Consider the following 24370-nt stretch of genomic DNA (forward strand, 5'->3'; position numbering starts at 1 on the left):
TCAGTTGGAGATTTATTAAACACAATACGTGAAGCGAGGTCAAAACCAGAAGAAATATTCCAAAACCCAAAAATCTCACTTATCTCACCTATTCAAAATGAGCAGTCATGTACTATATATTGTTGGAGTTAGAACAACTGTATTTTGTACATAAGAGACTATACACACACACACACACACACACTACTTCAAACCCTCATTTATTCTTTAGAAACAGGTGAGGATCTTTCTTCCTCTGATCAATCCACTCAGATAGCAAAAAAAAAAGTGAAGAACAAAGCTTATGTACTCAGATTTGGTGGAAATTGGCGAACCTGGAGTTGCAGCAGAGAGGGGAAGCCCCCATTATCCAAACTAAGACAGCAGTAAAACAAACTAGAAATTCAAAATTTTAAATACTTGCGGGTGTGTGACATTTCTACACATACATTTGTATGAAACATTTTGGACACCACTGTTTCAGGTCCATATATTCTGATTATCTGTGTGGTGATTTAAATATGGCATTTATCTGCTGATGTTTAATGCAGAAACGTTATTAGCTGAGCCCCACCCCCCGTAAAATTCAGCTAATTAACACAACCTGTTCATTACATATACAGAAGTGTGTTTTCATTCCTTTTCATTTAGAAAGTCAACAAAAATGCCATTTGACCACAGGTGACCAAATATTGTATGCAATTATAAGTGGTGGCAGTTGGAAAATCTTGAGTTGAAGCTGAGACAAAAAAAACAAAACAAAAAGGACAAATGAAAAACATTCTATGGCATGTCTCAGTTCAGGCTACATGCAGATGTGTGACAGTTCTACACATTACACACAGCTGACCTAATCAATTTACCTATGCATCCACAACACCTAACTACTGTTAAAGGTAGAAGTAGTGAAGACACAAGAACAAATTAGCTACAAATGAGTCAAATGTTGTCACATTGCAGCAGTAATCCTCAGGTGCTCTGAAAAAGCCTATTTTGAGCGAGAAATGTGTAACTTTTGTGCTTGTTTGTAAAAATAGAAATCATTTTATTTGTTACCTCAATTTCTTAAATATTTTTACTGAGTAGGATATTCAACCAGATATCCTTAGACCAAATTCAAGCCAAAGCAAAAGGAGAGTTATGAGACGTTGTCTTGCAAAGTATGTGAGCTCAAACAGAAATGGGAACAAAATAAGGTACTGCAAAATTTTTAGAAATATTTTAAAATGTACCATTTATAGCAAAACAGAATTTGATTAGTAAATCCTGAGAATACATTTAGAAATTTGAGACACAAACAATGAGGTCAATTTTCTCTTTGAATTGTTTTGTTGTTGTTTATGTTTCAGGTCTCAAGTCTTTTTGCTCTTGTGATCAATCACATTCTGATCATTCTACTCAGACTAATAAAAAGAATAAAGTAGAGAACAAAGCTGATTGTGAACTCAAACCCACAAAATGCCTTCACATAAACTGCTCATGTGGAGAAGGCACAATGATAAAGATAGCTTCTTATTCACCAACTTATTTTATTTTTGTTCCAGAACAAACAGTACAGCAGGTAGTTTTACACCAAAAGCTGCACTATATGAAATGCCAAATTCATATAAGAAACTAGAGAGTATTACAGATGAGATTGTGTTTTTTTGTAACATTAGGGGTAAAAATTCCACCTTAAATGGTGCAGTAGTTATTACAAGGAGCAATACATCATTTCCACCAATAATTATTTTTCATGTTATAAAACAGCCATTAGACTGATTCTTAGTGGCCTGGATGTATTGGGTTCCCTATCAGACATTATTTTAAACATGAGGCCCACACTTTAGAACATAAAAATTCTTAATTAAAAGATTTCAAAATATACATGAGTTGTATTTTATAGAAAAAAAAGTAAACACCTTTCATAAATACTGATTGCTTTTTTTGGTGATAGAAATGACTGATTGCTCACTTACGTGGATAGAAAGTGGTTATAAAATGTTGAAGCTAGTGAATAGGACGCCAAGTTCAGCTTCATAGTAAAGACTGAGTTCACTTCATATGTGATGGCAGTTGGCGAATGTTAAGCCTCAACAGAAAATGACTCCCTTTAACCCAAAACTAAAACAGGAGTAAAAATGAAAAATATATCATATGCCTAGAAATTTTCAGACAACCCTTCTTAACAGTAAATTAAGGAGCTGCATACATTTCTATAATCTCTATTAAAAAAAAACAATATTGACTAATAGAATGGGACACTGGAGCAGCATACCCAATGACAAGCATGGGCTAAAGGGGTTACAAAACTCTCCTCAACATTGGCCTGTCAGTTCCCTGGGCTGGCTCAATCCCAGCTGGGATGATTTTAAATCCAGAGCTAATCACCCAATATCACCCCACTAATGCTTTTGAGGCTGCCATCAAATCCTCACAGCAATGTTCCCAGATGGGGAGCAAAGGGAGAACAAACTCCTTTGACGTCAGGAGAAAGGCCGTTGGACATGGTGAAGGTCTCTGACCTAAATTCATGAAACGTTCACAGCGTTAACTAGCGTAGGAACAAGAGAACTCGAAATGAACTTCAGAATATGAGTCAACTGCTAACGCCAGAACTCTTGGAGCCGTAGTTATCACTCAGGATCTGTATCTAAACGTCTGTGTTTTTATCCTAAAAGGCTTTTTTTATTCCTTAGTGACACGGCGGCGGTGAGAAGCCGGTCTCTCTCGCGCAGTTCCTCTTGTAAATGCGCCTCGGACACGCGCAGCTGGCGAATGGTGTTCTTCATCTCCTTCATCTTCACCTCCATCAGCGCGATGATGTCCCGCTGCTCGTTGAGTTTTCGGAGGAGCTCCGCGGAGGTGGTGCCGTTGGTCAGTGAGTACGAGTGATCTTCTCCTCCGCCACTCAGACTGCTGCTAACGCTGACGCTGACAAAATCCTCCGCACTGGAGACCTGCGCCGCGCTCGGGGCGTCCTGTGCCGCGGGGCTCGTGTCCTCGGGCGCGATGTACTGGCCGTTCTGCCCGATTTGGATCACGGCAGTGTCCGCGGCAGTCTCCGTCTCCCCAATCAAAGACACGACGCTGCTGATGACGGGAACCGCGGGCGCCTTTCTCCCGCGGCCGCGCCGGCTCCGCCGCTCGTTTACTCCGCGCAGCGGGAACAGCGTGGGCACCCGAACCGTGTACGTCTTTCTGCCGCCGGGGAAGTGCACGCTGCAGACGCGATGTCCGGTGGTGGGTTGGAACGTGCTGAAGCAGCCGCTGACCCCAGCGCGGGAGATGTTCTTCAGCCATATCTCGCGCTGAGTCTGATCTTTCGGGAACGTGTAGAAGCGCAGCTCGCGGTCCCGGTGAGAATTGTTGTAGCAACCCGGTACGCAGCACGTGAACCCCGGCATTGCCGCCCTGCCCCCGCGCGTGCACCGAAAACCAAAGTCTCTTTAACTTTTATCCGTCTAGTTTTGTGTTTGTTTTTGTTTTTGTTGTTGTCTCTTCTGTGCGCTCTTTTTATCAACAGCAGCGGCCTACAAGCGGAACTACACGTCCCACAATGCTTACGACATCCTGTTTTGCTTTTCCCAGATCGGGTTACGTCTGCGTCAAATCTGCGCATTTGTGTAAATTGTTATAGCGTAATGTTTGCGCATGTTTGATTTTTCTAAGTTAAAAATAAATGATACTTAAATATGTTTTAAATATAGATTTGTCCTAAAATATCAATTTACTTATTTACAAACACGAAGAAAGTGTGTAAATAATTACCTTTATACCTCTGTGCAGTATCTGCAATATCTGAATATCTCTCATGTTCATGATCCACATTTTCTGAGGATAATAGGAAGTTTAATTTGAATGATGTCACTAACTGTCAAGTTGACAAAAATTACAGACTAAAAGTAAATTATTGATTATTTTTTGAAAGGTTATTGTGTTTAATTTTATGTTTTTATTGCTCATTAGAAAATGTATCAACAAAGGGGCTTTTTATTAAAACTTATATTAAATGGGTTTATATTTAAAAATACATTAAAAAATGTTAAATACTATATATATATATATATATATATATATGTACAGTCATTGGGAATTACGTATCATTGTGGAAAGTTTTCCATTTTTTATGGTAAAATTTGCCTGTGATATGAAAGACAACGAACCTCAATAAACGTTTAAAGCATTAATTTTGTGATGCCGCATACAAATACATCTACAGCGAAACTACAACTCCCATGATGCCCAAGTGAGTGTGTCTCAAGGCGGGAGACTGCGTCATCGACAGTTTTATTTGAATGCTTTGTTGTCTTGTAAGGCTTTGTACGTTTTCTACAGCCGTGTTACTGTTGTTGAATTGTATTAATCTTATTAAGATAGATTCTTTGCCGTGTACTAAACATCAATGGATTCTATGGAAGAGGACGTGTCCGCTCGGGTTTTGTTGAAAAATGTTCTGCAAACGGAGTTAGCCCGCTCTCCAGTAACCAGGAGGTATTTTCTTTTTTCGGTTGACATTAGCTTTGGGAAACAGTTAGGAAACAGACGAAATGATTAGTAAGTGAGTAAGAACGTAAGAAATGATTAAACGGTTGCTACTGACCAAGACATGATTGACCCTATAGTGTAAATGTCACATTTGTTTTGTATATACCATTTGAGTTAACTTTAGAGGTTTTGAATGCTTTTGCTTGACATAGTGAATGTTTGTTTTGTTTTTTAAAGCAAACAAAATTTATTAAAATTTATATTTATTCTTATTAAGTACATCGTTTGTGAGATGAATTAACAGATTTTTTTGTAAACCTTAAATAAATGTACCAGTTAACGCTACAAAGATGTTTAAAATAAAGTACAGAATCCCTGATACATCCAAGCCTCAGTGTTCAGTATAATAGCTGTTTCATAACGCCAAGGAGAAACTTAAGAGAAAATTATATTCATAGCCAGCAACATTAGATAATATTTTGATATTAATCCATTTCATAGTCAACATTTATTCAATTCTCGCAATTAATATATCAAAATATCATTTGACAATTACCCATACACATTTTATTTTATTGGAGACATGTTTTAGGTATAGATATTCATTACTATGGAGAAATGACAATCATAACACAGTGCTGATCCTTCTTCTCCCACAGTGCATCCCATAATCGGACAGATTCTGTGCGGAGAAGCACTCGGTTAAGGAAAACCCCTGGGAATGAAAGTCCACAAGCCACAATCAGACACAAACTCAAACAGAAGCTTCATGAGGTAAATGGTACAGTGTGTGTGTAGATAGATAGATGGATGGATAATTTATTGATCCTGAAGGACATTTAGCAGCCAGTAGGCACAAGTGTGTGTGCGCATGATCTTAAAACAAATCCCAGTCTAAAACTAGAGTTTAATAATATATTGCCAAAAGTAGTTGCTTGTCTTCCTTCACATCCCATTCTTAATCCATAGGGTTTAATATGATGTCAACCAATTCTTTGCAGCAATAACAGCTTCAGCACTTCAGGGAAGGCTTTCCACAAGGTTTAGGAATATGTTTATGGAAATTTTTGATAATTTGTTTTCTGAAGTGCATTTGTGAGGTCAGACACTAATATTGGCCGAGAAGTGGTGTTCTATGGGGTTGAGGTCAGGACTCTGCAGACCAGTCAAGTTCTTCCACACCAAACTCTCTCATCCATATCTTTATGGACCTTGCTTTGTGCACTGGTGTGCAGTCATGCTGGAACAGGAAGGGGCCATCCCCAAACTGTTCCCACAAATTTGAGAACATGAAAGTGTCCAAAATCTCTTTTTATGCTGAAGCATCCTCCCAACAATCGCAAGAGGTCCCCAATTTTACAGATTATCCTGTAGTGTGGTTTGTCTAAAATCAAATCTTTACTCCTCCGATTTTCTCCCAGAGCAGTTGGGGCTGCCCGATTGTGAATTGTAAATATGCAACATGTTCAGTATTTATGACCCAGAGTCCTGAAGTGTGGGTGGGCACCGATTCTCAGGTGTGAAATGCCATGTTAACGTCAGGCCTGAAAGATGATAAACCAATGATAGTCGAGCTGGGATTAGTTCACCGCCAACCACCTTGTTAGTTTATATCCAGGCTGTGTCTGAAATGAGTGGAGTGCTGCTACTGAGGCAATATTCTGAGGGAGGAAGGTGCAGAGTCATGTCCGTATTTAAAGCTTGTTTAAAATGTTGTCTGCTTTTGCTTCAACATTGTAACTACTCTGGCAAGGGGAGCGCTAGTGTACAGGTGTCAGAAAATATTAAATACTCTGTGACTTGGTTACAAACACGTTCATTTCAAAATACTGCCTTATGAGGCAACAAGAGCGCAAGGTACCTGTTGCTGTCAGTTTTGGACACGCCCCGAGTCTGTGAAAAACTCCCGGCTGCTCTTTGGATTTAGCATTGGAACTCCTGTGAGGTTTTGAGAGGCGGAGCTGTCTGATGGTGTGTGTGATTGAAATGTGTGTGATGTTTCGTTCAGGGCAGATCAGGTAGTGTGGAGATTTGAGGACTAACAACGATCAAGCACTGAAAAATCTGTGAAAAATGTCTTTGTGTGGGGTGTCTCACGTTTCCAACACTGGTTAGGATTTCTAAAATCCTGTAGTGTGAACGAGGCTTAAGGGGCCGAGCACATCCCCCGAAAGACAACCCCACAAAATAATTCCCCCTCCACCAAATTTTACACTTGGCACAATGCAGTCAGTCAAGTACTGTTCTCCTGGCAACCACCAAACCCAAACTCGTCCAACAGATTGCCAGATGAAGAAGCCTGACTTATCACTCCAGAGAACATGTCTCCACTGCTCTAGAGTCCAATGGCGGTGTGTTTTACAACACTGCATCCAACGATTTGCATTGCGCTTGGTGATGTAAGGCTTGATTCCAGTTGCTCAGCCGTGCAAACCCATCCCATGAAGCTCTCTTCTCACTGTTCTGAGTTGTTGACATAGATTATTTGGTAGCAAAGAGATTTCATGATTGGACTTGTTGCACAGGTGGCATCCTATCACAGTACCACACTGGTATTCACTGAGTTGCTGAGGACGAGCCATTCTTTCACACGTTTGTAAAAGCAGTTTGCATGCCTAGGTGCAAACTGCATTCAATGCTTTGCATTCAATGTTTTGGATAGGCAAGTGAATACTTTTGGCAATAGATTGTTAGCCTCTTTCTTATGCTGTACAGTATTCTGTAGTATTTTATTAATCAGCCCCTTTCTTTCAACATAAAAAACAAATGTATATGATTTTAATGTAATTTTCTCACTACAATATCTCGCACACGTACATTTTTTATACTGTTATTGTTGTTTGCAATGAAACAATCCTCCCTTCTAGTCTACCCAAGAACCTGTAAGCTGATAAGTATATAATTTTGCTAGGAATATTTACCATTTTTGTAGGCATGAAATAAAATATTAAATAAATAATTGGAATGCGTTTTGTTCTCTTTGCAATAACTGTTAAAAAGAAGGATTCTTTCTCGTTCATTAAGCTGATTAATCATTAATCTCACACCACTTTTATGATCTAAGTGGGCACATGGGAATTGTAATTTCTTTTAATTTTATTCAGAGTCGTGTGCTTTTTAATATACACTGCCTATTTAAGCTGATATTTCCCTTTCAGATTTCTACTCAGTCACCACTCCCTCCTAGCAAAAGGCCAAGGTCACAGGGTCGAGCAGTGAAGACACCAGCTGTGGCTTCATCTACACTGTATGATGAGGACATTACAGCTCGCGGTCTGCTCAGAGGCATCATCCAGACAGGTGGATATGTGTTTTTGGAGCCTGCCTGAAGACATTTATGTTGGGTCCATTCTTTTAATTATTTGTGATTTTCATGGGTTATGCTTTTCAGAGGCTGAGTCATCCCTGCTGCTGTCTGGTCAACCTGTGGTACCAGAGACAAACCAGCAACTTGTGGAGACAAGCCTGCAATGCAACAGACACAGGTGGGCATGTGTCCAACCGCAGCAAATCCTCTGTTAAGACTTAAAGTTGCTTCTCAAACACAGTTGTAATTTGTACAGCGGATCAGTTAGCTACACTCCACTACAAATTATTTCATAGTTCTATTTGTTATTTTGTTTAACCTTTAATTTAACCATTTTGATTTCTGTTTGGTAACTAAAATTTGCCAAATTGTTTTAGGGAAACTAGTGTGATTATATTTATTTCAAACTTTACATTTAAGTAGACCTTTTGTTTCTTGTCCATTTTATCAGCTCCACTTACTGTTATTAGTGCACGTTGCACTTTTACAAAAAGACTTTGGTTTATCACTGCTCAGAGGGTGGCATGTTGTGTGTTGCACTGATACGGATACAGGAGTGCTGTTGATGTTTCTAAACCGCTCAATGTCAATACTGGAAGAGCATGGCCCACAATCCGAAAATACCCCACAAATAATGTCCTGTAGGCAGCATCTTTTAACCATTGATGGAGGACTAGATGATGGCTAACGCCTATCTGTGGACTGCAGTTTGTAATTTTGGGTTTTAGAAGAGCACCTGAGCAGTTGGTGAAGCTGTTAGTTTCTACACTTATTGTCCCAATTATGAGGTGGCTTTAATGTTATGGCTGATTAGTTTATGTAGTACACGCATTAAATAATTATTAAAACATTACTGCTACAGTATTATAATTCTTTTTTTTTTTTGCACGTAAAACGAGTATTCTGAAATGTGCTATATAAATAAAAAGTATTATTATTAGTATTAGTAGTAGTATAAATATTTAGCAGAATCACTTAAATAAGTTTTAATAAATTTAGCCATTTCTTTCCTATGGCTGAAGCTTCTTGTCAACCTCTCCAGTGTTTCATCTGAAGTAGTGTCCTTGATGTTAAGACTTGTGATGGCTATATTAACTTTAAGGCAAGAATGTTTGGTAACAGCACCTTCTTGGACTGTGGTGTATTTGTTCTCAGTGAGGGACCATCTGGTCTTGAGTTGCCTGACTTGGTCACAGAGCCACTGACTAATTTGGTTAGAGGAATGAGTCGGAGGCGGCCACCACCCACCTTCAATGTGTCAGCTTTTGAGAGACAATTGGATCAACAATCAGGTATGAAATGGCTTCATATATTTAGATTTATAGAACTGTACTCTGGATGCAGTCAGTTCTCAGTGTCCATAGTGGATTCCTACCCTCCTCCAAAAGTTACATAATCCTGTTTCAGCCATGCTTAGCTTGTAGTACCAAAGACTGTTCTCTCTATTACAGGTAAGTGAAGCATCACAGTGAATTTTGAAACAAATTTTAAGGTAAAAATTTTGCTTAGTGTCCCTTTTTTAAAGCATCAGTAGATTTCATATAAATTTGTTGTAGCGCTGTGGATACTGACGTTTAGAAGACTCTGAGGTGGCCATGACTGGACTGACTACAGCCCAGACCTGTCTTCCATGATGCATTATGAAGAGAAAAATCAGACAACAGCAATTATGGACTGTTGAGCAGCTGAAGTCTTGTATCAAGCAAAAATATGCAAAAAATTCCACTTTCAAAGTGTCAACAGTTTGTACCTTCAAAAGTGACATTAAAAGGAAATGTGATGTAACACAGTTGGAACTATGCCTCTGTCCCAACTGCCTTTGAGTGTTTTGCAAACAATATATTCTAAACATCCTTAATTTTTTGAAAATTCAGTCAAGCTGATCAGTAAGTTTCAAAATTTGTTTTTGGAAACAGGGTTTGTACACTAATAGTATGATTATAGCATGTAAAATATCTTTCAAGTCAAGCTATACCATTTTTATGTGTTTGCTCTTATACATTATTCCTACCTTGCACAAATCAAGTCACATTCTGCTATTTTCTTTCATTTCAAAGGAGAGGAGAATGAAGTCACCCAGGATAATACAGATCTAACCTTGGAAAAGGATCTTACTCCTGGATCTAAAAGGTTAAAAGCTTGTCGCTGCTCAGTTTGTGTGTGTTTTTTTTGTTTTGTTTTTTTTGTCTCCCCCTTTCTACCTGCTGTTAATAGACAAGCAGTTGTAGAATTTAATGGTTGAACTACTAAAGTATGTATTATTTTGTTCATCATTTAAATAAATTATTTTTGTGGCAGTGCTTTAAGTCTTACCTTGAAGACTCCATTTGTGAACATCCAGTCTGAGAGGGCAGGTTTACGACGAAAAGCAGCCAGTCGAAGGCAGCCTTCTGTGGATGCGTTTGACGAGGCTGTCCAAAAACGCTTTGAGAAACATTGCAATCAAGGTAAAAATATGACATATATACCAGCTGAACATATTCTAACTTACTGTATCTCATAAGATTCTACCAACTTTCCTTTCCTAGATTATACAGTAGTACAGGGTGGAAAATCGCTTGAAGATTCTGAATGGCAGAAGTTCACTCTTGGACTGAGCAATGTCACCGTTCCTGACCTCAGCACAGACATTGTTATGAGCAACACAGAGCTATACCCACAGCCAAGTGTCTCTGTGTCTGAGCGGAAAGAGGATGAAGGTAGTGCTCCAAAGATGGACAGACATGACACTGAAGAAGTAAATGAGATGGATGAAAATAGAGATGAAGAAGAAGTGGGTTCTGAACTTCAAGAAGTGCCTTTAGTGGATGACCATCAAAAAACAGACTATGAGCAATCAAGTAAAACCTTGGGAACAGAGCCTGAGCCATTCCAACTGATGGAAGACCCAAAAACAGGTTCTCTGTTGCAAAATGAGGAGCAGGAGGAAATCGACATGTTACCTTCATCAAAAGAGGAGGAGGCAGTGAGTTTAAGTCCTGATGAATTACTGTTTGCACCAACTCAGGCAATAGCAGTACCTGCTCCTGAGATTCAGGAGCAGGAGTGGATATCATCTGAAATACATGAAGATATGTTGGATCAAATAGAGAGGAAAGAAAGTGGAAAGAACCTTTCACATGATGAACTTCCATCACAGTTTTTAGAGCGAATCAGTCGGAGAGCCTACCGCTCAGAAGGTGGAGCAGTCATGCCTGGAGTTACAGGAAGAGGGAGAAGCACAAAGAGTCTTGGAGCTGGACTGTATCCCTCAGAAAGGAGTGAGTATTTAAACCCTAGAACATAAGAGGGAATGCTTTCTTGCATAAAATATTGTTTCAGTTGCAGGTACAACCCAAAAGTGAACCACACCAATAATTATGTCCTAGTTAACACACTCTAGCATTTTGTTACATGTAAACAACAGTTGTGTGAAATAAAGGGGGAAAAAAGAATGAAAGTTGAAACATCAAAGCTCTAGATTGCTTTTAATGTGTTTTGAAATGGCCATTTCCTTCTGTCTAAAAGTATTACTACTACAACTAGAGCACAAGGAAGTGTGCAAGTCATCGCTTAGCCAATTCCAGTTTATTTAGACATAAGTTGGCTCTGAATTTAAAAGCTCCTTAATCATATTTGCCATTCCACCTTGAATTTTGCAGCAATTCTGGCAAGCACTGTAATTAAACTTCATGGTGGCAGAGTTTGTTGACCTGTTCATTGGCGTAACATTAGTGCAGTGGTTGCCAAACTTCTTTTTTAGTAAATGAGGATGTTTTCTTTTGTACATTTTGTACACCCCACTGTATATACATGTACAGGTCTTTTACTTCCAGACGCCATTGTAAATCATACAAAATGGCAACTTATTTTGTACTAACTAACATACTAAATAAATATACAATAAATATAATGAATAAAGTAACAAATTACATTTTAAATTAAGTTATCACATTCATTTGATTTACTGTAAGTGTGAAAATAAATAGGATTTCTGTTTGTGCATAGAACTGTCAAGTTTTACTTACATGGGTACTCCTGAGAAGCTGCATCACTTGGAGGAGGAATCATATGTCAGTCCTTCTTCACCATCCATTTCCCCCACTGTGAAGCCCTCTTTGTCCATGAGGCATCAGACCAGTTCAGCAGAAGTTGAAGATGATAGAGAGGATGTTAGTGATATTGGCCAATCAGAAGATGAGATTGTTGTAAACTTTCCCATTCATCAGAGCCCCTCACCAGATTCACCTGCTGAAAAGGAAGATCAGCAGGAGGAAGAAGACGATGAAGACACACACAGTGAAGGTATGACTACCACACATGAAAATATATATTTTTTTGTGTGTGTAATTGAATATTTATGTATGTAACAGTGTATTTATTCTTCTAGAGCTATCTATGCAAACTCCTGCTTTCGTTAGACAAAGGAAGGATGTACCAACTCCCAGTGCAATGCAAACACCCACAGTCCTTAAACTTATGAACACGGGGTAAATTGACGTTTAATTTTGAGCGTCATTGTACTTGTATTAAGATTTGTGTGATTTAAAAAGCCTCTCTGAATATGTTTATTTATTCATGCTTTATTTATTTATTCAGCCCTGCCGCAAAGGTTGTTAGGCCTCAGCCAAGGCAGAAGAAGCAGACAACCACTAATGTCCTTCCAAGGAGTTATGTTATGAGTGTGTTTAAACACTTTGCCAAAACCAAGGTGGCCAGTGATGTCTACCCAGTCATCAATGAAATGTAGAGTAACATTTAAAATAATCTAATACTGTGTTGTATTATTCTAAATTTGATTAGAATTATAAATATAATGTGATTCAAGGTTTCTGAGTGCTCACTCTTTGTGTGACAGACTGCAGAAATACTTTGATCGTCTAGCAGATGATTTGGAGGCATATTCTGCTCATGCAAATAGGAAGACGATAGAAGTAGCAGATGTTGAACTTCTTATGAGGAGGTATGTAGGAAGTTTAATGCCTTATCAATACATATCTGAATATTTCTGTTTGTAAAAAGTCTTTTCCACATTGATAGCAAAGCTTTTGCTTGTTTGCCATTTGACATCCTGTTTTTCAATATATCAAATGGAATCAAATTTCAGTTTTTGTTTAATATAATATAAAAATTTAATTTAATATAAAATACAAGCATAAAACACTTAAGAGAACTGGCTCAATTTGTTTTTCCTTTTCATAAACATAAGCACATAGGAGAGAAGTTGCATCTAAAATTAGCAGAATTTTAAAATGCAGGCAAATAGAAGGTAGATTTATCCTTGTAAGGGGTTTAGTTTATTTCAGAAAATCACTTATGTCATGATAATTAAAATGTAAGATCTCTTGATACATGGGTGAAATTTTAGTATAAACTTAAAACCGAGTTTTCTATTAGGAAAAGCACATGAAACACATTTTTTTAATATGTTGCTATGATTGTCATATGGTGGGAAATTTGCCCTAAAGGATTACAGAGACTAATCTGCCCATCATTCACTATATACAAAAATGGAGTTTTATGGTATTTTGGATTGAAATGATTTTGCACCTATATAAAATCTGTTGATTTTTAACCTGCAACCAAAGCATGACACAGGGAAACCACATTTAAGACTATTCAATGACTTTTTTTTTTTTTTTTTTTTTAAAGAAACAAATTAAAAAAGAAAATAGCCTTTACTTGCAATTTAATGGAGAGGTTTGGCCTCCCATACTGTAGGATACTCTGAAAGCTGTTTTGAGGGAAAAGGACTGAAAGAACAAGATTGCATATAAAAGTGGCTGAAATGGGTTTTATGTGTTAATAGTGATTGTTTGGCTACAAAAGAAAAAGCTTTTTAAGAAAAATCTAATGATTTTGAAACCAGTATTTCTATGAAAGTGGTTGTACATTTTTTTTATACTGATGATACTGATGTTGCCAATTTAAGCAACATAACAAGAAAGGTAGAGCTGTTGTACTGAATATTATTTACCATCAGCAAGATGGCCATATGTTTGTTTGTTGATAAATTAATAAATTATTTGTTAACACACATCTGTACCTAGCTGCTGCCAAGCAACTCATTAACATTTCCCAAACACTGTCTTGCTACTTTGTGTAGGTCTGTTATTGCAGGTCAGCTAATTTGTATAAAAATGATCTGCCCAAAGCAGGTAGCTACTGATGTAGAGCTAATATATAGATAGGTAGATAGCATGTTCGTTTGATGTGAAAGGGTGGGTGTTATTTCTGTTTTCATGTGCACAAGCAAACAAAATAAAAATTAAACATCTTAATACCCTGGGCATTTTTTAAAAATTAAATAATGTCTTTGCATCTTTTTAGGCAGGGCTTTGTGACTGAGAGCATCCCAGTCGATGTACTCATTGAAAAGTTTCTCCCTCTTGAGTACAGGAAGCTTCTTATACCTGTGGCAACCAGTGGAAATAAAGTCATACCTGATCAAAGAAGATAACACAACCTTCCCTTCTTTCTAAATTTTGCTTTCTTGGAATGAATATGTAAATAACTTACATGTTTGTTAATATCATTACTTTTTTAGTAATTTATTTTTCAGAATAATTGTACATGTTCTGTCAGTCTTACTCTGTTTTGTTTTTTAGTATTTTTCTGAGAAACAAAAATAAATCTTAAATGCATATAAAACTGTTATAAAAATTAAAGATGTGAAGTTAATCTAGCAAGTGTTTATAAATTTCATCATGAATTTTTGGTTTAATTTGAGTGTTTAAAAAAAAAAACTAGCAGCTGGAATTTATTTTGAAATTAACTACAAACTATATGTGCAGATATACACCACAGTTTGTAAACACTGAACATCAATCGTACTGATTGCTGTTGATAGGTTTTTAATCATGACAGTCTGTATTATATAAATCTGTAGATGTCATGATATATTAACATTGTTACACTGCTGGAATCTCATTTTAAAAATACAAACCCAGAATCCAGAAAAGGATAATGGTTATTTGTAAAATGCAATTAAACATAAGAATTTGCTAATTCTTTTAAACTGGTGAGAAAAAAGAAAATATTTCCTATATTTTCACATACTGTCCTAATTGTATTTTGTATGTTTGTGCATGTTTCTCTGTCTCTCTCCTATACAAACCCCATTCCAATCACACACTTTTAAATTGCCCTATAAACGGGTGAATGCTGTAAAGGTAAAAATAGAGCATTCACAAAAGGCTCAGTCTTTGCAAGCAAACAGGTTGTTCATATGTCAAACTTAATGAGAGAATGGTCAAATAGTTCAAACATTTTCAATGCAAGATTAGTCCCCTGTCGTACATCATGTAGAGGAGAATTATTTCTCTCTCTCTCTCTCTCTCTCTCTCTCTCTCCCCCTCTCTCCACTGAATGATCGCTGTATTAGGAAAACATACAGGTGCATTTCAATAAATTAGAATATCAAAAAGTTAATTTATTTCTTTAATTCAATAAAAAAGTGAAACTAATATACAGATGTATTACAGAGTGGTCTATTTCAAGTGTTTATTTTTTTAAATGTTGATTATAGCTTACAGCCAATGAAAACCGAAAAGTCATTATCTCTGAAAATTTGAATAATCAACAACTTCAAAGGTTTCCTAAGCCTTTAAAATTGCCCCTTAGTCTGGTTCAGTAGGCTACACAATCATGGGGAAGACTGCTGACTTGACAGATGTTCAGAAACCAGTCATTGACACCCTCCTGCTGAATCCAAGCATATTAATGGAAAGTTCAGTGGAAGGAAAATGTGTGGTAGAAAACGGAGCACAAGCAACAGGGATAATCGCAGTCTTGAAAGGATTGTCAAGAAAAGGCCATTCCAAAATTTGAGGGAGATTTACAAGGTGTGGACTGCTGCTGGTGTCAGTGCTTTAAAAACACCACACAGACGTGTCCAGGACATGGGCTACAACTGTCGCTTTCCTTGTGTCAAGCCGCTCATGACCAAGAGACAACACTAGAAGTGTCTTACCTGAGCCAAGGAGAAAAAGGACTGGACTGGTGCTCAGTGGTCCAAAGTTATGTTTTCAGAGGAAAGTAAATTTGATGTTTTATTTGGAAATTCAGGTCTGGTGGAAGAGTGGAGAGGCACACAATCCAAGCTGCTTTAGGTCTAGTGTGATGTTTCCACAATCAGTGATGGTTTGGGGAGCCGTGTCATCTGCTGGTGTTGGTCCACTGTTATATCAAGTCCAAATTCAGGGCAGCCGTCTACCAGGAAATTTTAGAGCACTATATGCTTCCCTCTGCTGATGAGTTTTATGCAGCTTTTATTTTCCAGCAGGACTTGGCACCTGTCCACACTGCCAAAAGTACCATTCATTCATTCATTGTCTGTAACCGCTTATTCAGTTCAGGGTCGCGGTGGGTCCAGGGCAACACACACATACACACCTACCTACCAACGTGTGTTTTTGGACCGTGGGAGGAAACCCGAGCATCCGGAAACCCACACCAACCTCCAGGTCCCTGAAGCTGTGTGACTTCGACACTTCCTGCTCTGCCACCCCCAAAAGTACCAATATCTGGTGTTACTGTGCTTGATTGGCCGGCAACCTCGCCTGACCTAAACCCCATTTACTGAACTTTTAATGGGGTATTGTCAAGAGGAAGATGAGACACCAGACCCAATAATGCAAACAAGCCGAAGGCCGATATCAAAGTAACCTGGGCTTCCATAACACCTCAGAAGTGCCACAGGCTGATCGCCTCTGTGCGTCTCATATAAAAGATAACGACTAAAATAAATAAACATTTGATAAAGATCACTCTGTTTGTAATGAATCTATTTAATATGAGTTTCACTTTTGATTTGATGATATTCTGATTTATTGAGATGCACCTGTACCTTTTATCTACATTCATCGTCCATTATATCAGCTTCACTGACCATACAGGAGTACTTTGTAGTAGGGGTGCCCCATCGATTTCAAAGATCGGTATCGGGGCCGATCACAGCATTATTTTACTGATATGTATTGGCTTTATTGAGCTTGATCTTTATTCCGATCCTCCGTTTCCTCTAGGCGGCAAGCTCACACTCCCTCCTCCTCCTCCACGCCTTGTAAATGATGTTGTGATCTGACTCTGCTAGCCACTGTAGCGGACACATTTTTCTGACTGCTCTGCTCAAATGTCCATTCACGTGAATCGGACTCAGAGCTGGAGCATATGGGCACTTAATTAGAGTCACCTACTGTCCTGTATTTGGACACTAAATGCTGTGCTGTGTTTTATCCCGTACTTTTGAGGTGAAACTGTTAAAACCATAATTTCTTTGCTGCTCTCTCTCAACCGGAGGGAGGGGCGGATACTCCACGGCTTCTAAACAGAATGCGCTTCTCATTGGTCGTCACTTTTATTAATCCAATCAGCACCCAGTATTAGTTTTCTATCATTTAGTGCTGCTGCCAATGGGGTCACAGTCCCGTCTACAGAGGTTTGTTTTGCGCCTGCTCTGAGAAAACAGGTCGGTGCTGAAAACATATAACTTTTAGCACCGTCTGGAAGAAACTACATTTCATTTCTCCCTCAACACATTTGTGATGACAATTAAGCTGAATATGAAGGGTTTTTTGGTGACAATATTATACAATTAAATTAATAAAAAATAATTAAAAGGAGAAATAACTAAATGCTTTATTAAATAATTACAATATGAAATTAAAGTTTAAATAATTGTGATTTATTTCATTGTTATTTATATATGCATTTAAAATATTTTTAATTGTATTATTTACATAATTCAATAATTCATATTAATTCAAATAATTAAAAAATATTTTTTAATTGTTTAACTATTTATACATTTATTTCATGCCCCTTGCAGCCTTGCACTATGAAATAATTTAATGTCAGCATCATCCATCAGAGTTATAAGAGGGCAAAATTTCGAAAATAACAGTTCAGGGCGAAAAGCTGCCCTGAAGTCTTAAGGGAGGCTGCAAAATTAATTGAAGAGAAGAAACACCCCTGCTGCTCCGTTATCTTCCACTTCATCAGGTTCCACCACAGCATCCGACAGACAACCTGTAGTTAGCTCTGGCTAGGTAAGAAAATATCCTAGCGTTAGCCAACATCAGGCTGTTAATCGGAATGGGCCCACCCACTGACGGATGATGGATGATGTTCGTTCATTCATTGTCTGTAACTGCTTATCCAGTTCAGGGTCCAGAGCCTAACCGGAATCACTGGGCACAATGCAGGAACAAACCCTGGAGGGGGTGCCAGTCCTTCACAGGGCAAAACACATTCACTCACACCTATGGACACTTTTGAGTCGTCAATCCACCTACCAACAAGGTTTTGGACTGTGGGAGGAAATCAGAGCACCTGGAGGAAACCCACACGGACAAAGGGAGAACACGCCAAACTCCTCACAGTCACCCAAAGCAGGACTTGAACCCACAACCTCCAGGTCCCTGGAGCTGTGTGACTGCGATGCTACATGCTGCCCCACTGTGCCGCCCTATAGATATCATAATTAAACAATTAATTTTCCCTCCTTTTAATAAGTTATAAATTTATTCATTTAATTATAAGATATTGTCACAAAAACCCTCCATTCTCAGCGCTGCAGTGATCCTGATGTGGTGGTGTGTTAGTGTGTGTAGAGTGTGTTAGTACACTCCTACCAGCACAACAGAACCATCAGACACAGAATGGCTGCTGGAGTTATTTTAAAAGGCCCCCTGTCTGTGCTAGACTAAGAATAGTCTGCCAACTGCATCCTGTGTCCACTAATGAAGGACTAGGGGACAACCAACACAAATTGCAGCAACAGGTCAGCTACTATCTTTGATTTTACATCTACAATGTGGACCAATGAGGTAGGTATGTCTAACAGAGTGGGCAACGAGTGGACACTTTAAAATTTCATACAGCAATACTGTGTCTGATCCACGACTACCAGTGCAACACACCACCACAATACCAGTGTCAATGCAATGCTGAGAATCCACCACCCAAATCATACCTGCTCTACTTTGGTCCTGTGGGAGTCCTGACCATTGAAGAGCAGGGTGAAATGGGGATTTGAAAGTATGTACTGACACTGGAGTTGATAAAATGGATATATGAGCTGGAAAAAATATGCATCACTGGATATTTTCTCTTAATTCGAGTTCCTGTTATTTATTCGTAATGGGCGTGGTAAAGATCGTATCTTACTGGCTGGAGGTGCGCATGCGCGGTCGTTGCTGGTTTGTGAGAGTGGACTGTAGAGCGGGGCTGAGTCCGAGTACGGAGCTGAACGGATCAGTATTGAATTATCTACTGCTGATGCTCTAATGAAATGTCGGGACCTTCTCACGACAGCCTTAGAGACGCTGGACTCTAGGAATGATAAAGAAAGGTATTTTATCCACAGGACTGCCGTAGTGAGACTGGCCTGTGTTTTTATGTGTATATGTCGAGGGCGGTGGGATTTCGAGTTCAGCTCCCGTGGGAGTGTTCCCGATTCCGTTTGCTTTTACCATTGCTGACTTGGGAAACAGATTTTTTCTTGGTGAGTAACCAACGACACCAAGGTTCAACTATTAACTCAGGCTCCGGTTCCACCGGGCGAAAGCATCCAGTCTCCCACAACCAAACAGCCAGTGGCTAGCTACCTTCGTCCTGGTAATTCTTCATTCTCTAGTTAATTCTGCTGACGATTAATAAGTGATGAAGTAAACTGTTTGTATTTACGTTTGAGTGTTATTCGTCAAGATAAAAGTTTGATGTAACTAACGTATTAACTGCATTAATTTGGCTCATTGTAAATGAAGCTGGCTAACCGAAGCGTTTTGAAGGAGTTTAGTAGGTTTGCACAATTATTTCAAGCATATACCAGCGTAGAAGGAGTTGTCACCTTTTTACCAGTGCAATAACAAATGATTGCCCCTGTGTGTGAATAACACTGGATGCTAAGGTCCCTCAGTAACCTTCCTTTATTTGTTCGTCACAGGCAGGTGCACATGTTTTCAAATGCAAATGACTGTAAGTTAATCGATACTGACAGAAGGTGGTCAAGTAGGCCTCCAGGCATGGAGCTCTTTCAGTGAATAGACGTGTTGTTGGAGCACATATCTAAAGAATGTGTTATATTACCCCTCTCCTCTAATCTAAAGAGGCTGGGCTTAATTTTAGCTTGTTGAGGGGAGCTTGTTTTGTCTAGACGTGTCCCTGACATGTACTGTCCAAGCAGTAGCGTGTTCAAATCATTATATATTTTATGTCATCTCTTTATATCTGTATGTAGAAGAAGATTTGAGAATTTAAGATTTAGGAGATCTTTGAAGGTAAAAGTACTAAACAAATAGGAGACATGATGAAGGAGAGTTGAGGGTTTAGTTCATGAGCAGCAAGATCCTAACACTAAAGTGCTTTGTATTTCCATTTTATTGTTTTCTAGTATAAGCTACAGATCTCTAAAGGCATTTTCTTTCCTGTGGGTACTTGTACCTGTATTCTAAAATGCCCTTTTTGTTTTCTCATTTTAACTTCATACTTTGTGTAATCTTGATGTCGTCTTTTTTTGTCCAGGTTTGCCCCATCAGCTGCTTGGCGCTTGTTTTCAGGTGGGATGCTCATATTAGACAAGGGAAAGTAAGAACAAACAAGAGACTTGTCATTAATTATACTGACAGAGTCTGAGCAGAATGTTGCCAGGTGTGGGCGTGTTTGGGACAGGCCGGAAAGTGCGTGCTCTAGTGCCATTGCTCCAGAAGGAAGGCTTTCCTGTACAAGCTGTTTGGGGCCGGACTCAGGAAGAAGCAGAGGGCTTGGCTAAAGAGCTAGACATCCCTTTCTCTACCAGCCAGTCGGACGATGTTCTGCTGCATCCAGAGGTCCATCTCCTGTGCATACTTACACCGCCACCACACACTCGTCAAATTGCGGTGAAAGCTTTAGGTGAAATTTTCAAACATCTCTCTTTTTCTTATCTCCATCACATATCTCTCTACTGAACAGATTGGGTTGGGTTCCTTCCTGGACCCCACCCAAGTGGTTACTTCAACAGAGCTAAAGTTTTATGCAGATGTCGCTAGAATGTTTCCTCAACATTCTGATGTTGATTTACAGTAGGAATGTTGTTGAACTAAGGTCCCAGAGCAATCCTTTTTTCCATTCCAGCCTATGATAGATTGTAGAAGTATTTGCTTGTTATTTTTTTTTTATTCATTTATGTGGTATATTTTCTATAAGCACAGCCTGTTTAATGTAAATAGAATTCTTATTCGGTTGTTGCTGTTCCTTGTGGCCTTTGTTTTCAGGCATAGGAAAAAATGTGATCAGTGGACAGGCTGCCACATTAACAGATGCATGTAAAATGGTGACAGCTGCACGGTATTATCCGCAATTGATGAGCATTATGAGCAATTCACTGCGCTTCCTTCCTGCCTTTGTCCTGATGAAACGTCTTCTTGGGGAGGGTTACTGTGGAACATTGCAGGTATGTACAGAGTTTAACCAATGTTTAGAGGTTATTTGTTGTAGTAAAAATGTGATTTGAGATTAATTATGATGAGAGTCTGCATAAGTTAATTATAGATATCTAGTGAACTCTAGGGAAAAACAACAACATAAAGAATTAAAATGCTTACTTTTTTAGAAAATAACTCTGGTGTTAAGGGTGCTAACATCTGAAATACTTTAATTTTCAGTGATGTCAAAGATACATTGTCATGTCACATCTCAAAAAATTAATAAATACCCTGAAAAAGTTAATAATTGTTCATAATGTAAATAAAAAAAGTAAAGATATTTTAGATTGGTACATGTAATAATCAGTGACACATTTCATGCCATGTTTTTGAAAATTAGAAATCCAAAATCTTTGTTAAGTAGGATATTATATTAATAAGATCAAATTCACAGGATTTACAACAGAGAAATTAGACTTTTGACAAGCATGTCAATTTATGTACTCAATTCTTAGTTGGGGCTACATGACCATGAATTACTGCATCTGTGCTGTGTGGCATTGAGGCATTACTGGGCTATTGAAGCCCATGTCGCTTTGATAGTGGCCTTCAGCTTTTGTGTAATTCTAGTAGGCATATATTGTGGTCAAATCTAAGACTACAAAATACTTATTGGTAATATAAATGTGTAATTTTCATTTAAAAACGTTTAGATGCACTTTTCTGCTTTTGTCTATAGTGTTCAAAGTGTTTGTGCAACAACATGTGACCTATCTGGTGTGTTGTGTGTGTGTTTTTTTTTTTTTTGTTTTTTTTTAAAGGAAATATTACACAAGCTTTTTGTAATCATGGTTTAGTTGAAATTTATCAGGAAGAGGTGTATCACCAAAGAACATATGACACCAATAACCTGCTCAAGAGAATAATTACTCGGCCATTGTGTGTATGGTCAGAGACACCTGTATACAGCTTTAAAATGTAAGAGAATGTGGTGTAGGTGTTTGTTGTGACAAGAAAAGCTTTGTTGTAAATGTAGCACACATTTTCTCTCTTTTCCCTGGACAGGTGTGCGAAGCTCGGGTATATGGAGGCTCTCTCCTTAGTCAGTCATACGGCTGGGCATGGGAGGAGCTAATGGGGGGTGGTGGCCTACACACGGTTGGTTCCTGCATCATTGACCTCCTGAGCCACTTAACAGGGGTACGGCCACTTCGTGTTCATGGAATGCTGCGGACCTTTGCGCGTCAGGGTGGCACAGGAAGTGGGATACGTTCAGTGACAGCAGACGATTATGCTTGTTTCCAGTTACTGATGGGTGGGGGTGTGGTCTGCAGTGTAACACTGAACTTTAACCTCCCAGGTGCCGACCTACATGAGGTTATGCTAGTGGGCTCGGCTGGGAGGTTAGTCTCCAGGGGCACTGAGCTGTATGGCCAGAGAAATGGTACACATGGAGAGGAAATTCTTTTGAGTGATGGCGAGTCAGCGTCTGAACCTTCTGTCACAGGGCTCAGTGCAATGGTGACTCAACTCCGCCTATCTTTCCAGGCGCAGGAAGACAGGCGCTCATGGGCAAGGCATCCTCTTTCCATGGCAGCTACTTTTGAGGATGGGCTGTATGTCCAGACTGTTGTTGATGCTATCAAACGGTCAAATCGCACTGGAGATTGGGAAGCTGTGGAAGTCAGGACCCAGGATATAGATCGGAATCACAACCATAGAACACCTCCAAACTAATGCCACATTTATTTGCCAGGGTCAAAACATGTGCTACGTTATTACTGACACATTGCAATGCCTTTAATGCCTTTACACTGAAAATTCCATCATAGCTGGTCTATTTAACTTTAAAAAAAAATGCACAAAACACTGAGGCTTATGAATATAGTCTAAAGGTTTAGAGTTAAAAACTTTATTTCCTTTTATTGCTTTGTCTGAAACTAAAGAAACACTGGAGTTATATTACTGGAAGCAAGGGCTTTTATCTTTTGATATTTTCAACTTAGTCTTGAAATTTAGCTGTGAAATGTTTTTGTATTATTTTATTAACGCATTTAAATGGTATAAAATGTATATACCTGTACAAGATTTTGACGTTATTTTAATATTGGTTAAGCTAATGGTTTTTAATGCGATCATTTAGAGTAGATATAAAAAGTCAACAACACTGTTAAAATGGCAGGTTTTTTATTTAAATAAATAATTTCAGATTTATTTAGTTTAAATGTGACCTATTATCTGTTGGAAAAACAAACTGAAATAATTTAGAAGGAAAACAAGCTAAACTAAGGATGATGCATAAGTGTGCACAGCCTCTTATAATTGGGGATGTGTTCAGCATTAACCAATCACATTCAGTGATTAATAGTAGTCGGTACATACCTGCCATTATTTAAAGTGACTGGTTAACCCCATGTTCATTTCTAGAAGGACTTTACTAACCTTTATAAAATTGAATCTTACAGCAGAAGCCATGGTCTGTAAAAAAAAAAAAAAGCATCAAAGGGTTCAAATTGTTGAAATGCGTGAGTCAAGACAAAAGGAACAAAAAAAATCCCCAATGTCTTAGATATAACATGGAACACAGTGATTAGAGTCATCAAAAGCATAAAACATAACAAAACTGTTGCTTTACCAAGAACTGGACGTCCTTCCAAAATCTGATGAAAACGCAAGAAGAAAACTGGTTCGGAATATGGCCAAGAAGCCTACAGCTAAACAGCTCCAGGAATTTCTTGCATGTACTGGTTATGTACTGAATGTGACAACAATCTCCCATATCATATGTCTGGGCTGTGCCTTTGTCTACAAAGAAAAACATCCAAGTCTTGGCTACATTATTGTCTAATGAGAGTTTAAACCTGTTGACCACAAGTCTATAAAATATGTTTAGTGTAAAAACATCACTTGACTTTAATCCAATTTAAAATTTGTTGGGGGACACTGGCATTTCTAGGAAGTCACCTTTGGGTGGACAACAGCAAAAATGTTGCTTTCTCTAAATATTTTATATAAAGAAGCACTTTTGCAAGAAGTGTTAAGACTGGATCATCAATATGTGTGAAGCTCCTACCGGAAGAAAACAAAAGCTGCTTCAACAATGTATTGCTCTAAGTGTGTGCATATTTATGCAACCATGTTATTTTGAGTTTTTACTTTTAATTTTCCTTGCTAAAAGATTTCAGTCTGTTTTTCTATTTAATTGTATAGACTATATTTCACATTAAAGATT

General features: G+C 38.4%; 3 protein-coding genes across 5 annotated transcripts; 2 read left to right on the forward strand and 1 right to left on the reverse strand.

The window, feature by feature from the left end:
- Positions 1-22: 22 nt before the first annotated feature.
- thap11 (THAP domain containing 11) lies at positions 23-3554 on the reverse strand. The gene has a single exon (XM_066647724.1). The coding sequence runs from the start codon at positions 3363-3365 to the stop codon at positions 2628-2630; it is 738 nt and encodes a 245-aa protein (XP_066503821.1). The 5' UTR covers positions 3366-3554; the 3' UTR covers positions 23-2627.
- A 656-nt stretch (positions 3555-4210) lies between these two features.
- Positions 4211-15106, forward strand: cenpt (centromere protein T). Its single transcript, XM_066647723.1, has 13 exons — positions 4211-4452; positions 5106-5220; positions 7605-7746; positions 7838-7931; positions 8909-9045; positions 9811-9883; positions 10052-10200; positions 10282-11013; positions 11741-12037; positions 12123-12222; positions 12332-12478; positions 12591-12695; positions 14063-15106. The coding sequence occupies exons 1-13, from the start codon at positions 4364-4366 to the stop codon at positions 14190-14192; spliced, it is 2310 nt and encodes a 769-aa protein (XP_066503820.1). The 5' UTR covers positions 4211-4363; the 3' UTR covers positions 14193-15106.
- A 3830-nt stretch (positions 15107-18936) lies between these two features.
- gfod2 (glucose-fructose oxidoreductase domain containing 2) lies at positions 18937-24370 on the forward strand. 3 transcript variants are annotated; one of them, XM_066646874.1, is made up of 4 exons: positions 18937-19085; positions 20258-20626; positions 20989-21167; positions 22204-24370. In XM_066646874.1, exons 2-4 carry the CDS (start codon positions 20374-20376, stop codon positions 22873-22875), a joined length of 1104 nt encoding a protein of 367 aa, XP_066502971.1. In that variant the 5' UTR covers positions 18937-19085; positions 20258-20373; the 3' UTR covers positions 22876-24370. The 3 variants fall into 3 exon arrangements, with proteins under 3 accessions (XP_066502971.1, XP_066502972.1, XP_066502973.1); XM_066646875.1 differs by lacking the exon at positions 18937-19085 and adding an exon at positions 19095-19238; XM_066646876.1 differs by lacking the exon at positions 18937-19085 and adding an exon at positions 19133-19351.

This window comes from Hoplias malabaricus, chromosome 16 (genome assembly GCF_029633855.1).
Source record: "Hoplias malabaricus isolate fHopMal1 chromosome 16, fHopMal1.hap1, whole genome shotgun sequence".
Classification (NCBI taxonomy): Eukaryota; Metazoa; Chordata; class Actinopteri; order Characiformes; family Erythrinidae; genus Hoplias; species Hoplias malabaricus.

What these genes read in the sequence shown, in the direction of transcription:
- thap11 (XM_066647724.1), bottom strand. Translation starts at nt 3,365, where the DNA reads ATGCCGGGGTTCACGTGCTGCGTACCGGGTTGCTACAACAATTCTCAC.
- cenpt (XM_066647723.1), top strand. Translation starts at nt 4,364, where the DNA reads ATGGATTCTATGGAAGAGGACGTGTCCGCTCGGGTTTTGTTGAAAAAT. An exon ending in ACAATTGGATCAACAATCAG is followed by an intron (nt 9,046 to 9,810) that starts GTATGAAATGGC and finishes TTCATTTCAAAG; the next exon opens with GAGAGGAGAATGAAGTCACC. An exon ending in TACCCAGTCATCAATGAAAT is followed by an intron (nt 12,479 to 12,590) that starts GTAGAGTAACAT and finishes TTTGTGTGACAG; the next exon opens with ACTGCAGAAATACTTTGATC.
- gfod2 (XM_066646874.1), top strand. Translation starts at nt 20,374, where the DNA reads ATGTTGCCAGGTGTGGGCGTGTTTGGGACAGGCCGGAAAGTGCGTGCT. An exon ending in AATTGCGGTGAAAGCTTTAG is followed by an intron (nt 20,627 to 20,988) that starts GTGAAATTTTCA and finishes CTTTGTTTTCAG; the next exon opens with GCATAGGAAAAAATGTGATC. An exon ending in GTTACTGTGGAACATTGCAG is followed by an intron (nt 21,168 to 22,203) that starts GTATGTACAGAG and finishes TTCCCTGGACAG; the next exon opens with GTGTGCGAAGCTCGGGTATA.